Here is a 15,578-nt window from a genome sequence, read left to right on the forward strand (position 1 = left end):
CGTGGCTGGGTGAAGCTGAAGATGTCTGATGGCACAGTGAAGACTCTTCCCTCGATGAGTAAAAACTTGTTATCGGTTGGTACGATGGCTGATTAAGAGATTATTTTCAATTGTGATAAAAATTCGTGCAAGATGACTCGGGGTTCTATTGTGAATGCACGAGGAGTCCGTTATGGGACACTGTACAAGCTGCTCGGAAAAACAGTGATTGCTGGTGACGGGTTCATCTCTGAAAAGCCAAAGGAAGATGGATATGATACGTCCATGTTGTGACATCAGAGGCTAGGGCATATCGGTGAAAAGGGACTGTCTACCTTAGCTTTGAGTCAAATGGTAGAGGGAGTGCTAGATTGCTCTATGGGTTTCGGGTTCTGTGAACACTGTCTTCATGGAAAACAGAATGTAGTTAGTTTCCAACACGCCGGTACAAGAGCAACAGAGATTCTTGAGCTGATTCACAGTGATGTTTTCGGGCCTACTTCGACTCCATCTATTGAAGGATCCATGTACTATGTATCGTTCATAGATGATTTTTTGAGATATAGTTGGATTTATTTTATTAAAAGTAGATTAGATGCATTTGAAAAATTTCGAGAATTCAAGGCTTTGGTTGAAAACCAATTGGGCAGGAAAATCAAAGTACTTCGTACGGATAACGGAGGTGAATTCTGTTCGGACAAGTTCGAGCAGTTCTATGTGGATAATGGTATCGCGAGGCAGAAAATGACCCCATATACACCTCAACAGAATGGGGTGGCCGAAAGATTAAACCGATCACTCATAGAAAAGGCGAGATGCATGCTGAGTTGGGTAGGTTTGAAACCTGAATTTTGGGTAGAAGCCGTAGCCACGACCATTTATTTGAAGAACCGATCACCAACCTCATCAGTGAAGGACCATACACCATACGAGGCAGTGTTTGGGAATTAGCCGATTCTGTCACATGTTCGGGTGTGACGCACACGTTCATGTGCCCAAGAAGAAGAGGGGTAAGCTTGACAATAAATCCGAAAAGTGCACATTCGCTGGATACAAGGAAGGGGTCAAGGGCTATAAGCTGTGGAATCCTGAATCAAAGACCATCGTATACAGCAGGGATGTCGTCTTTCATGAAAAACAATCCCAAGCAGGCACACAGGAAAATGATGAGCCCAAGAAAGTAATAGTGCTCGAAGAAAACCTGAAAGCTGAAACTGTGGAGATGGCTCCACCAGGTACATCAATGGAGTCTCATTCTGATCCGGAACAGGGGAACTTGGTTAATGAAATTGAGGTTGCAGATTCGGATGAAGACCCGGACACAGATAGCATGCCGGCTCTTAGGAGATCAACGCAGGAGAGGTGAGTACCACTTCGATACTCGCTTAATGCATTGAGTACGTTTCATGCCTTGAGCATTACCGGGGATGATCATAGTACTGTAAAAGAGGCGAGATCCATGGATGACGCGAATCAGTGGGAGCTCGCAATGATAGATGAGATGCAGTCCCTTGATCATAATGAGACATGGAACTTGTGTAAATTGCCTAAGGATAGAAAGGCAATTAGGTGTAAGTGGGTATTCAAGCGGAAATTGAAACCGAATGGTACTATGGAAAAGTACAAGGCGAGGCTCATAGCCAAAGGGTATTATCAGATCGAGGAAGTTGACTATGACGAAATTTTTTCCCCCATGGTGAAATTGACCTCGATACGATTTGTTGTGTCTGTAGCAGCTGCATATGACCTTGAGGTGGAATAGATGGATGTGAAAACGACTTTCCTTCATGGGGAAGATTTATATGAGGCAACTAGAAGGGTTTGAAGCAAAATGAAAGGAGAATCTGGTGTGCAAGCTGAAAATGTCTTTCTATGGGCTGAAACAGTCACCGAAGATGTGGTACCAGAAGTTCGACACGTACATGTTACAGGTTGATTTTGTGCGTTCAAATTCTTACCACTATGTTTATGTGAAGAGGGTGGGCGATCAGTTTGTCATTCTCACGCTATACGTGGATGATATGTTGTTAATCGGGAATAGCGTGAAGATGGTGAAATCCATAAAAAAATTTGTTGGCTAGGAAGTTCGATATAAAAGATTTAGGGCTTGCAAATTTATTTTGGGCATGCATATTACCAGGGACCGTGGGAAACGGAAGCTATGGCTAGGGCAAGAGAAATACATCAAAGAAATGTTGAAGAAATTCAACATGACGAACTGCAAGCCTGTTGGTACCCTCATACCTTTAGGGACCAAATTATCTGCCGAATAGTGCCCTAAAACGGATGAGGAGACTGAAGAGATGGCCCGAGTTCCGTACGCAAGTGCAGTGGGTAGCTTGATATATGCTATGGTGTGCACGCGTCCGGATATAGCCCAAGCAGTGGGAGTCTTGAACTGATATATGTCCAACCCGGGTAGAGAACATAGGAATGCAGTAAAAAGGGTTTTCAGGTATCTTCGTGGAACTTGGAATTTTTCTTTATGTTTTGAAGGTCAAAGGAATGGAAACATCCTCAATATCGTGGGCCATGTAGATGCAGATTGGGGTGGAGACATTGATAGTAGACGGTCTACTAGCGGGTATGTTTTCACATTATTTAGAGTTGCGCTGAGTTGGATGAGTCGGAAGCAATGCGTGGTAGCGCTCTCTTCTACGGAGGTTGAGTACATCGCTCTTACTCATGCCGGAAAAGGGGCCATATGGTTACGGCGGTTGTGCTTGGAGCTTGGTTTTGAGCAAGGTACCGTGGAGGTGAGATGCGACAATCAAGGGGCTATTTATTTAGCTAAGAATCCAGCGTTTCATTCACGTACAAAGCACATCGACATACAATATCACTTTATCCGAGAGAAGGTGGAGAAGAAAATAGTTCAACTTGAAAAGATCGACAAGGTAAAAAATAGTTCAAACTTCCTTACTAAAGCCGTCACGGTTGCGAAGTTTGAATGGTGCTCTGCTGTGATTGGATTGAAGAGGAGTGATGTTGGTATGGCCTCGTTTGCGTGAAGTATCCACCAAGTGGGAGAATGTTGGAGTTAGCGAATACTTCGGGGACCCTTGTTTCTCATACTAGGCATGCCCACGTGAGTTTGGGGAAATCGAAGTATGAACTGACGACATGTGACCCCTACGCACAGAATGTCGGGGGTTCCGCTGCTCGGACAGCGGGCGGGGGTTTCCGAAACAACATTGGGTTTGCTGACTCGTTTGTTGTGGGATCAAAGGGATTCGGATAGACTTGGGCTTCGGGCCAATTTTAAGTCCTATATATTGTACTTATATGAGAAATCATTGTGACGAGTGGTTGTGATTGTAAAACCTAAATATCATAGTGGAATCCCTTTATAGAACGTAGCCCTATTCTGGGGTGAATCTAAGTAAACTCGTGTGTCAATTTTTTTATTATATGTATAATTGTTCTGATTCTGTTTAGGACATAATCCATCAGCATGCTCAACGTGTGAAAATCACTCTTTACATACCCATCACACAAACTCAAATCCTAAATCCTTTATTCCCCATTGACAAACTGCTCCACTTCTACTGTGAATTTCGATGACTTCCGTCGCCTCTCTCTCGCCACCCCTCTCTCGCTCTCGCTCTCAGTGGCTCGATGGTCGGTGATGGTGGGGGAATGGTTGGCCAAGGCTTGGCGACCTCGCTGATCGCAAGCGCACTCAAACTGGGCCAGGTTCGCCAACCCTTAAGGGCCACCACTGGGGGTCGCCAGGTTTGCCAACTCGCCTGCTTCTTCCTTCATCCTTTTGTTTTTTGTATTTTTTAAATTGTTGCTTATTTTTTAATTTAAATAAAATTTGTATTAAAAGGTTTTTTTGACCGAAATGATCACCTTTAACCACGTCAGCGTCACCACATAGGATAGAGAAAATAATTAAAAAAAAGCCACGCCAGAATTTCTCGTTAGCCAAATTGGACGGAATTAACGGAAAGATTTGATTGCACCGATTTGGCAGGTTTTGACAAATTTTAAGATTTTCAGTATATTTATCTCAATTTTTTTTTTCTCCTAAAGGCAAAAGGAAGAAAAGAAGAAAAAACTAGAGGCGGCGAGCAATTCCCACACAAAAGCTTGAACCGAAGCAGAAGCAGCAATCACTCCACTCCACAGAAGCAGCAAACCGCGCGCACAAAACACGCCTCGCTCGATGCTCGTATCGGATATGAATCCCGCCTCTCCCGTCCGTCGCCGATAACCGTCGATCGACATCGGAGCCACCATGATGACGACGATTCGGGCCGCCAACGGCTGCTCCTCCTCCGTGCTCCGCTCCCCACCCCCACTCCGCGCCCTGCGCCGCCTCTGCTTCTCCCGCCGCCGCCCCCCCGGGGCGCCCCCCCACCCGGCGGCGGCGGCGCGATCGAGGGCTCGGTGGTCGGCGGCGGCGGCGGCGGCGGCGCTCCGGTGCGAGCGGAGCTATTGCGTCCACAGCCTCGTCGAGGGCGTCATCGAGGAGATTAGGGAGTCGCGCCGGCGGAGGCTCGCCTGCTCTGCTTCCAAGTAAAAGTCCTGCTCCCTCGTTTTCTTGCTTCCGCAATTGTGGTTTCCGAGCTGGTGTTCTTCATTAGGACACTCCTTGATAGTGGGTGGATGAAGCTGTGATAGACGAGTCGTGAGAGGGCCGAAAATGATGAGGTCTCTGTGTCAAGTTCAGTCTGATTAGGTTAATTATTGATCATTCTATCGACACACATCCATTTGGTGATGCCATTGGTCAGCCTGGTATCGATAAGTTGTTGCTTAAGAGTATTTTCTCGTCGGACGAGTTTATCTGAGCTGTCCTCCTGATAGGCTATCATTTCTCCAGCTCTTGTGCGCGATGGTTGAAATTCCTATTCCTACGTCTCATTTGAGCTTGGTATAGATGATGGCGGCGTGTTACTTCGATAATTTTGATTATTTTTCAATATCATATTGTTAATCACAGAATGGCGCTCACCGGCAGCGGAGAACTTTTGCAAGATAAGCTTGTGAACCGAGCACTGGAGAAAGGGTTGCTGCTGGAGTTCAAAAAAGATTCTGAGAAAGTATTGTTGGCAGTCACTCAGAGGCCCGATGGCAAGAAAAATTGGATGGTTTCTGATCAGGTTTTGCTTGATACAACTAAAGCGCATAGGTTGCTAGTTGTTGGCAATAAATCTTCTTTCGTGAACCTATTGTTGTAGCTGCTTAACTCATTCCCGGGTTGATGTCAGAATGGTGTCTCATCGTCGATCAAGCCACAGCAGATTACTTTTATCGTTCCCGGTGTTGAAAATTTTGACCAGAAAGAAATTTCAGATTTTTTACAGAGGGCTGAAGATAACTTGGTTAGTTCCTCTTGTATATTCCAAACACGGGCATGTTTTTGTCTTGGCAAGTAAGTTTTGTTTGGCTTCATGCAGGACCCAACATTGCTTGAATTTGCTTGGGTTGAGCTTCTGGAGAAAAATAAGTCAGTGACAGCGGAAGAATTGGCGGAGGTACTATATGATGCATTTTGGGATGCTAGCTGTGCCGTTTCATTTAATAACCTCGGCTTATTCTACAGATGATCTTTGGCGGTTCAGAACCCTTGGAGAGCTATTGCGCACATCTTTTGCTTTCAAAGGATGAAATTTACTTCACTGTCATTGAAGCAAAAGGCTCGCGTAGAATTTATGGTCCTCGGCCTGCTGCACAGGTACATGTTGCTTATCCTACACTGAGAATGTCTGCAATAGGATGGAATAACATGTGAAGGAATATTCTGTTCTTAGAAACTATTGTTCTTAAAATATATCATGTTAGATTTGGATGGCAAATTGATGGAATAGTTAGCTTTGTAGTCGGTAACATACTATATGTCTAAAGAGTGCTGATTCAGTGAAGATGGAGGAAGTTTAGCTTGGAATATCTTCTATCAGAAGAGTGCAATTTCAGTGAGATGACTTTGAATCTCTCCCAATTTATAGTATTAATGAGGGCATGACATTTTTCTGAAAACGCTTGCACAAAACTTTTCATTTTTGAGAAACCGTATCCAGTCACCATCTTGATTAAATATACTACTTTTAATTATTGAGTGACTACTCTAATTTTGTATAGTTTGAATGCGGACACCTTGAATTATTCAAGAGTAAAACTTTAAAAGGTTCCTTTTTTGAGTAGCTTCGACTTTAAGTGTTCTCAAGGATTTGAAACATGAGATATTGCATCCTTTTATCTTCGGAACTCTCTCTCTTGTTTTCCTTTTTTAACACTGGTTATGGCTACATGATATGCTAGGTGGAAGAACAGATCCGTAGGAAGCTTGCACGAGAAGCTGCTGAGAAGGAAATTGAGGAGTTTGTTCAGTTGTTGACATCTGCTAAGTTGATGCCTTACCCTGCTAAACCTCGGAAATCTTCATGGCTTACAGAAGAGAAAATTCGAAAGAAAATAGAGTCTCTTGAATGTTACGCAATTGATGCATGCAAAAATGATGAGCAGAGGAAATTAGCGGGCGTGGTACATTTCTAGATCCATGTTAACCCTTTACCAGTGTCTCTCTCTCTCTGTTTTTTTTTTTTTTGGGTGGAGGGAACTAGTGGTGTTGGGCTTTAATTTTTTATGGGTTTTTTCACTTGGAATGATGAGGGGAAAAACAATTATTACTTATTACACTAATAGTTTTTTGGTTGGGTGAAGCAAAACTAGTGATGCAATTTCACGAGCATCAGTTTTCATTTTAGCCATTTATGCCTTATGATCGCTTCCATTTTATTGGCATGAATGCAATGTCGCATGGTAACTATTCTTCTTTATTGTTCGGGCAGATCCTGAAGGCAATGGGACTGACAAAAACAGCTTCATCTGCAGTGAATCTTCTCATAGATATTGGCTATTTCCCCGTACATGTCAATCTTGATCTGTTAAAACTGAATGTCCCTACCGTGCATTCAGATGAGATAATATCAGCTGCTGAGAGTCTTCTTCTGTCACAGTTAGTTGACCTAGATGAGGTATGTACATTTTTTGCTTCGAAGTTAATGAAATCACTTTTTAGGTCTGAGATTGGTTAAACTAACTTTGTATGCAATCTTTCATCTATGGTTGATAGAACAATTGCTTCCACCTATTTGTGGGTAAGGTTCTAACAACGATGCATTCACGAATAACCACCAAAGTTATGGGCCATTAAGTTTATTTTCTTTATTAAATCCTCAATTTGATTTTTAATCCTTCATTCTTTTTCTTTTTGGAGATTAGACTGACCGGAAAGATCTCACTGACCTGAAGGTGTATGCAATCGATGTTGATGAGGCTGATGAGGTAAGCATCAATTGATTTATTGTTAGCTTCTTTGAACTATAGTCTCCAATATCTGTTTCTGTGAGATATGAGCATATGAGTAAGTGCAGGAAGGATGGATGTACTTGATTGGAAAATGATATGTAGGAGGGACGCTGGAAGGAACTAATGACCTGTTTGATATGTGAAATGTTTCCAGATAAGAGCAAAAGTTTATATTCTAATTTAGGGCTGGTAATATTGGACAGGACCGTTTACACAGATGAATTACAGAAAGAGAACTCAAATATGACGCAACATGATACGCACAGCCCTATATTTTGGCACGAATCATACGAATTAACACGTTTCCATCATAAATTAACTATTTGACATGTAGAATCAACATTATGATGTTTTATTCTAACAAAAATCGACACTAATTATGAATGCCATTATGACATGCTTACACGAATTGTTAGCCCTATTAAAATTTTCGTGGCTGATTGGGAGCTTTGAACTACAATAAGGGTAACTAGCATATTTATCCTCATTACCTTCTTCTCATCACATGTAAACAAAAGGCAAGCAAATTAAAGCATTTCGAATGGATGTGCTGTTTTAGAAAAAGAATGAGAGTTTTTCTCACATGCTGTGACCTCAAATGGCTAATTGGCAATGATTTGCAGCTTGATGATGCCTTGAGTGCAACAAGATTGCTGGATGGCCGAATCAAAGTCTGGATACATGTTGCGGACCCAGCCAGATTTGTTCGACCCGGAAGCTTAGTTGATAGGTAGTTTTGGTAACTCATTAGTTGATATGGCTAGAAATACTATTTAGAGGTTCATCCTCTGTGTGTCTGTGATATTTAGGGAAGCGATGAAGAGGGGAACTTCTATTTTCTTGCCTACGGCCACCTATCCAATGTTCCCTGAGACACTTGCTATGGCGGGAATGAGTTTGAAACAAGGAGAGCTCTGCAATGCCGTTACTGTTTCTGTTGTCCTGCACTCTGATGGAAGGTAATCTCTAGGGTTTTTTGGCCCATTTATCCGTGATAACTCCAGGCCTGGAGCTTGTTAATTTTATGGTCGATTGTCTTACTATTGTAAGAAAAGAGGAGTATGTACTTTGTTCCTCTGGATTATGTGCGGTTAAAAGCAAGAACATCATGATATGGAATCATTTAAGTGGGTAAAAGAGGTAACCCTCAGAGTTTTGACCCTTAATTTTTCCTGGGACCCCTCCCATCACTGCCATATACGAGGATTATTCAAATGCTTACACAGCTGGAATCTTATCTCACTATCTGAACTATGAATATATATGTTAGTTTACTTTCTTCAAATTTATCATCTTCATGGTAATAGGGTGTTCCATTCCTTGTTTGTGGTCAACTTGTGGATTTTGAATTTCCAAGAGATGATAACACAGTTCAAATTGTGGTGCTATAGCATTGCAGAATTCGCAGTTGATAATTCTATCATCAAACCAACGTATATGCTGACCTATGAGAGTGCATCTGAGCTGATTCATCTGAGCTTAGAAGAGGAGATTGAATTGAAAATTCTATCAGAGGCAGCCACTCTTCGACTGCAATGGCGTCGACAACAGGTTGGCCTGATATATCTGATAGTATTGACTACTTCATTTCAAGGATGATGAATGTAAAATTTCTGGAGGATCTTATGTATTCTTGAGAGTGCTTCAACCTGTTTTGGTTGAATCTTAGGTTTTTGGTTGAATTAGTGTAATTAGTTGTCATATATATGAGGTTTTATTCCACTATTAGAATGCATAAAATTGATCAATGAATCAAATAATGAATTTCTTAAAGCAAGTACGTTCTGTTTTGAAAATGACCAAGCCAGAAAAACAAGAAACCCTTTGTGTCTAGTGAGTTAATGTGTCAAAACAGTCTTTCCTGGTTTTGTGGTATAAAAAACCAAACATTGCTCAAGAACAGTTTGCTTGTATCATTCATCTATCTTTCCTGAATTGATACCATTTCTCATCGATCAGGCCCGGGTTTGAAAGATAGATGTAAGAATAGATTTGTATGTGCTTCTAGAACATCTAGACTTGAGAGTGACTATATATATGTAAATCTGCAGTAACCTTTCCTTCACTTGACTTGATTTATCACGTTCTTCCAAATTTAATTTGTTGAAACTTTTAGGGTGCAATAGACACAGCAACTCTGGAAACACGCGTAAAGGTGCCTGATCCTGAGGAGCCAGAACCGGAAATTAAACTCTATGTGGAAGACCAAGCTGACCCTGCAATGAGACTTGTCTCTGAAATGATGATACTCTGCGGCGAAGTTATAGCCTCCTATGGTTCTCAAAACAACATTCCCTTGCCTTACAGAGGGCAGCCACAATCGAATATCGATGTATCTGCATTCTCGCACCTTCCAGAAGGACCAGTTAGGAGTTCTGCTTTGGTTAAGATTATGCGTGCCGCAGAATTTGACTTCAGGAAGCCCATACGCCATGGCGTTCTTGGAATTCCTGGTTATGTTCAATTTACATCTCCTATCCGTAGATATATGGACCTTCTTGCTCATTATCAGGTGAGTTCTTTTATTTTCGTTAATTTCTAATCAGCCTCACAGAAGTTGGCAAAACTTGAAACACTGAATTCCGAACCCTGCCATTAAGAATGAAAAGTCAAGAAAACAAAATGGCCACAAAAGGAGAAATTTTATATAGAAGCACTATACTCTGCCTTAGCCATCTTTCCTGCTTATTATTACAATGGAGAAAGGACTCAAGAAGCACCTAAGCATTTCAGTTCATGATTAATTATATGGTCAAGCTTCTGGGAGTTGAAAGGGTCATCGGAAGGGAAGTGTAGCACTTATTCAGTTGGTAGTGTTGTCTATTTCACTGTAATTGCTTGTTGTGGAATATTAAGAAAACATGCTATCCTTTGTGATATAAGTAAGAATGGATTTAACAAGCTGTGTTCCCATGCAATGCATTGTTCGCAAAGATATTTTTCATAGTATGGCAATTTACAGTCCTCAAGCTCTTTTTTGTGAATGCATTATCGCCCCACATGGTGCCTAATAGTGAATTTCTCTTTATTTATCCAAAAAAGAGGAAATAATTATCTTGTAAATGGACTCTGAAGCATAATTTCACCAGGATTAAGGAGATTGCTTCAAAGCACTACTTTCTTGATTTTTCTCTCTAGTGTGATTTTATTGTCATTGTTTTAGCCACAGAAGAATTGTAGAGGATTTTAACCTGTATTATTTATCCTGGCTGAGGGGCTATCCGGTTTCTGAAATTAGATTTGTCCACTTGTGCAGTTGAAGGCATTTCTTCGAGGTGAATCTCTCCCTTTTTCAGCTGGACAGCTTGAAGGGATTGCATCAAGTGTAAATATGAATGCTAGGCTTGCTAAGAAGATCTGCAACACGAGTCTCCGTTATTGGATACTGGAATTTTTGAGAAGGCAACCAAAGGAAAAGAGATATCATGCACTGATTCTAAGATTTATTAAAGACAGAATTGCAGCATTATTGTTGGTTGAGGTGAGCATCCTTCGCAACTTCTGCGTCTTGTGATTATGTAGTTCATCATCTCCTCTATGTTACATATATCTATGCCTGTGTGAGACAAATGAGCATATTTAACATTAATAAGATCTACCGAGCGCTTGTTATTTGCCTTTGAATTGCTTAATTAAAACGGTTTGTCACTTGGAATTATTGTGGTAGATCCTTGACATTGATTTACTAGATGCTGGAGTGTATGGTTTATTCAGTTGAGCTGAGAAATTTATGAGGATGGCATGATGGGTGATTTATCTCTTTTCAGTTTCCATCTAGCCATTGAGATGATTATCTTTCTCAAACAAGGAAAATATTTTTTTCATTTTTTTGAAAAAGAAAATAGGGTAAGGACCTTTTCATTTTATAGTTTCGGTTTAATGCGCTGTACGAATAATCAGATTTGAAGAGTGTCGCATTCTTCTACAAGTAGATGCAAGTTTAAATTTTATTATCAATCAGTCTAACCCTCTTAACAGAGTAAGTTTTAACTTCTTTATTCTTATGACTCCAAGTCCTGGGTCGGTTCAGATGGCTAACTAGAATCTTTAACCTTAAACCTGCCCTTCAGTGTTAGGATTTAGGAACTGAGCATGTGTTTTTGAAGATCTGCCTTCTATATGAATGTCAACCTATCTAGACTGGTAAGGGTCAGTTTGTGGATGAGCCTGTCTGATTGCCAAACCCTATATAGGGAAGGAAATTTTAGAAAGATAATCACAAAAGGAAGGGGTGGGGGAAGGTGACTGCTTTGTAGTGCATTATTATTCATTTCTGAGCGAAACCGTGTCTACGACAGCAGTGTGGCATGGGAGGATCCAAGGATTTTCTCATAGAAGGTGGCGAAGTGGCTGAAGCTGAACCACTCAGACTATGGGACAGCAACTGTGTCTATATCATTTACGTTTGGCTGGATACTTATTTTAATATGACAAAACCATCTTGTCTAGTTTGTTGGGGAACTCATTATGACGTCACATGGTAGATTTGCCGCACCCCAACCTAAAACTAAATGGAATTGGTCTTAATATTTCTAAATAAGGTTATTTTCCTTTGAGAAAGTATTGTTAGCTGATACAAAAGATCCATGGCAATCTCCTATAAGTACTTTTGATTTTCGCGGAGTTGTATCTGCAATCCTTTTGGAATGGTGTAATTTCGATTTGCTATCTGGCCGTCATTACATTCCTATCGTGTAAGAATAAGAATGCTTCTGTTGAGTAATATCTGGGACTATGTTTCAGGTCGGACTTCAAGCTTCGGCATGGGTGTCTGTGGGGAGGGACATTGGGGATGAAATAGTAGTTCGGGTGGAAGAATCTCATCCACGGGACGATTTTCTTTCTCTCAGGGAGGTCATTTGAGGCATACAGAGATATATTCGACGGCTTATCAACACCTTTTCGTCACGTTGGGAGTCCATGATTGATTATCAGAAAGCAAGTTTCTGTTCTCATTGTTATCAACATGAATTCAGAGAGTGATTCTTTTCTGAGTTGCTGCTATCACCCACTGACAGAAAATTGGGAACCCAAAGCCAGCAGACCTCAGATGACTCACTTTACACATATAATGAGCTTTTGTGGGCGAAACATCTTTTCAACGAGTTTCTTCACATTGCTGTGCTTTCTCGATGGGCGCTTTGGAGTAATCAGCAGAAGCGGGCTGACCGTGAGAGTTAGATTGTCTTTGCGGTTGGTAATTCATCTTGCTCCATTAGGAAAATAAAAGAAAATTCACCTTACACTGTCTCGGACGCTTCTCACTTCCAACAGGTGATGGCATTCTTCATTCATTCATTCATTCTAGTGCATCTGGCAGTAAATTTGCTCCCGAACTTCTGCGTTGGAAAGAGGTGGTAGGGCGTGCGGAAAGTCGAGCGCAAATTTTGGCTAGCAAGATTTGGAAAATCCATTTCTTTTGTTGTATCGATTCTGTAATATACAACGATTGATGTAAGCCAAAAGGAAGACAAGTCGAGAAAGCAAAGCAGAGCTATTTTCCTTGTGCTTCCAAGGGCTATTACATGATCGTACCATTGAGTCTGCTTGAGTTTTAGTCTTCTGGAATGAAGTTCTGTCCCAAACTCCTGCTTTCCCCAATGACATGAACGATCACGACTTATATGCTTGTGAACTGGCCTTTTTGAATCTCTTCTGTGACTTCTAGGGTCTTTTGAGAACGTTTCAAACAGAAAGAACACATACCGAAATGAGTTTTCTACTTGTTCTGGTGTTCGTCCCCATGAATTGTGCTCACGGGGTCGGTTCTCCTCGTCCATGACGACGGCTCGCTCCGAAGGCGATTCTTTTCGAATAAAGAGAGACAATTTCAATGGTTTTGTCGCTGAGTTGTCCACGGAAGTGCTCAACAACCTTGCGGGCCAAACTAGTCGAGAGCGCTAGAAGGAATAGGTTGTCACTGCTGCCGTCGATGAGGATATACATTACGCAATGTCGACGACCGAATGAGCGATGCCTTCGAATTCCAATAAATAAACTAATAATACGTGAAGGCCTTTTCGATACGACATAAAAAATCAAATTGATTATCAAGAAACTCTTTGTACTTCAAGGGGTATGGCGAAGGTGCGCATTCTGTACTAGCATTTGCTTTGAAAAAAAAGAATCGAATTAATCGATACGCAATTCCCTCTATGAACAAAATATTCAAAGGATCAAATTTAAATATTGAGCATCTACATGTTAATAAAAGGTAAGTTAGATCTCTGGTGGAGCAACATAGGAAAGACCAGCTGCTAAATAAATAGCGAATGTTTGAACGGTCAAAGCACACTCGTTAACTATATGTCTTCCATTCCCTACTAAATGTCAATCTAATCTTTGAAATAACAAAGGTGAAATCAGTAATGTTTTTTTTTCCGTAGCACGAGGCATCCGACCATTTCACTCCGTTTCTCGAGGTGAAATCAAGAAAAATTTATAAATAAGATTCTCAAGTGAGATCGTTCTCTTAAAAGGGGTTCGAAGTGAATCTTATTTTTAATAAGGTCCGATCTCATTAATCCATCAAATTTTCACCGACGGCGAACACATGCATCACATGTGCCACCTTCGGGAGATACATGTCGGATGCCTGCCAACGAACAGCACATCATGTTATGGTTGATGATGCAAGTGGAGGAAAAGACAACAATTTCGGGAACAATGTACATAGTACATCAATAACTAGCCTTCGATATGTACCAGAAAAGCACATCTTTGCAGCTTTTTTATGTATCAGAAAAAATAAGAAAGCAGAAGCACCCGCCAAATTGCCATTGGCCCACCATTCACGTCCAAAACACCGACTCATTGAAGAAGTGTTACTTTCATTTATGAGATGGCGGGGGCTTAATTCATGTTTGCAAGTTGTGTCTATTCAGCTTTCTCTGGCCTTAGCTACTTCCATGGGGTAAATTTGATCACTTCTTTACTCCATCGGAGTTGCTCGAGTGGGAAACGCCTTCGTCTTCCTCGCTCTATGCGTGGATTCGAATCATCATGCTCGCGTATTTTCTTAGGCCATCTTGACATTTTGGAGCTGGTCACTGACGTTGTGAGCTCTATAATATATAAATAAAACTCCAGCTTTCATTTTGTTAAAAAGTTGTTGCAAAATTTCTATTCACAAAGCGAAGATGGGTGATTAAGTCAAACCATATTTTAATTCGGTTTCCACGTGAATTTAATATCAGTCACGCGCAGGAGATTGTACATATTATCCATTGTTGACAACCTATGGAGCTATGCCTTCTAATTCCAATAAATAAATTAATATGCGAGACTCTTTTTATCTTTTAGGAGGACATGCAATTTGAAGTGATTGTGAAGAAAATTTTTGTACTTCAAGGGGTACGGTGAAAGTGCAGATTCTGTACTGGCATTTGCTTAGAAAAAAGAATCAAATCAATCCTTGTTCAATCACTCTATAAACAAATATACAAATGGTTTCCTATGGTAAGTTAGATCTGAGTGTGGAAAACATACGCAAGTCCAGCAACTAAATGAAGAGTAATTATTTGACCAAAATAAAATAAAAAAAATAAATAGTGATTAAAGATCGGTCAAAGCACACTTATCAATATATTTCTGTCGGTCCCGAATAATAAATAATAAAAAATTCGTGTCGGCTTGTAGCATGCTGGTTCAGCATAGGCTTATCCATTAATCTATATGATGGGTTCAATGTCAATTTCAAAAGATGAAATCAATGTTTCTTTGTCATGACACGAGGCATCCAACCTTTTTGCTCCGTTCTTAATGTGAAAAATCAAAGGAAAATTTTCAAATAAGGTTCTAAAATTGGGTCGTCTTCTCAGTATATGGCCGAAGTAGAATCTATCTCGAATAAAGTGCTGAAGTGGTCGATTTGGGCTCTACTAAGGTTGATTTTTGAACTTTGATTTAGGAAGTTGTACTATTGTAAAAAGATAAGTCATTGGACAATCGAGAGACGTTCGAAAATTATAAGATTTGAGCACAAGAAAGATATAAAAGACGAATGATTGGAAGACCGAGAGGCTTTTGGAAATTACAAGATTGGAACGCAAGAAAGATACAAAAGGAAATCGCAATTCATAAACAAGTGCAATTTGAACTTTTAATTATGTACGGAGCTCACGTAAGACCCTTATGGTCAATGTTAGACACGAATCTGGTTTATGCAAACCTAAGAAGCACGTCTCACCTCTTAAATTTGGCCCTTCTTCTCACGAAGGTTGTGCACAGCAAGAGCAATTGACAATTGGCAACAACAATTCTCCTTTTCAAGTAATGTT

The 15,578-nt window shown here is 40.7% G+C and overlaps 1 protein-coding gene across 3 annotated transcripts; it reads left to right on the top strand.

Moving 5' to 3' along the window:
* The first annotated feature begins 4,058 nt into the window (after nucleotides 1–4,058).
* Nucleotides 4,059–12,814, top strand: LOC115672227 (ribonuclease II, chloroplastic/mitochondrial). 3 transcript variants are annotated; one of them, XM_056316583.1, is made up of 14 exons: nucleotides 4,059–4,503; nucleotides 4,931–5,090; nucleotides 5,199–5,312; nucleotides 5,388–5,465; nucleotides 5,534–5,665; nucleotides 6,250–6,471; nucleotides 6,780–6,965; nucleotides 7,213–7,275; nucleotides 7,923–8,029; nucleotides 8,109–8,258; nucleotides 8,691–8,850; nucleotides 9,416–9,811; nucleotides 10,556–10,780; nucleotides 11,598–11,859. In XM_056316583.1, the coding sequence occupies exons 1-14, from the start codon at nucleotides 4,223–4,225 to the stop codon at nucleotides 11,781–11,783; spliced, it is 2,460 nt and encodes an 819-aa protein (XP_056172558.1). In that variant the 5' UTR covers nucleotides 4,059–4,222; the 3' UTR covers nucleotides 11,784–11,859. The 3 variants fall into 3 exon arrangements, with proteins under 3 accessions (XP_056172558.1, XP_056172559.1, XP_030449862.2); XM_056316584.1 differs by having other exon boundaries at nucleotides 4,949–5,090; XM_030594002.2 differs by lacking the exon at nucleotides 11,598–11,859 and adding an exon at nucleotides 12,043–12,814 and having other exon boundaries at nucleotides 4,060–4,503.
* Nucleotides 12,815–15,578: the final 2,764 nt, after the last annotated feature.

This window comes from Syzygium oleosum, unplaced genomic scaffold (genome assembly GCF_021117445.2).
Source record: "Syzygium oleosum isolate NSW1041296 unplaced genomic scaffold, Sole_v2.1 Sole_v2.12, whole genome shotgun sequence".
Lineage (NCBI taxonomy): Eukaryota > Viridiplantae > Streptophyta > Magnoliopsida > Myrtales > Myrtaceae > Syzygium > Syzygium oleosum.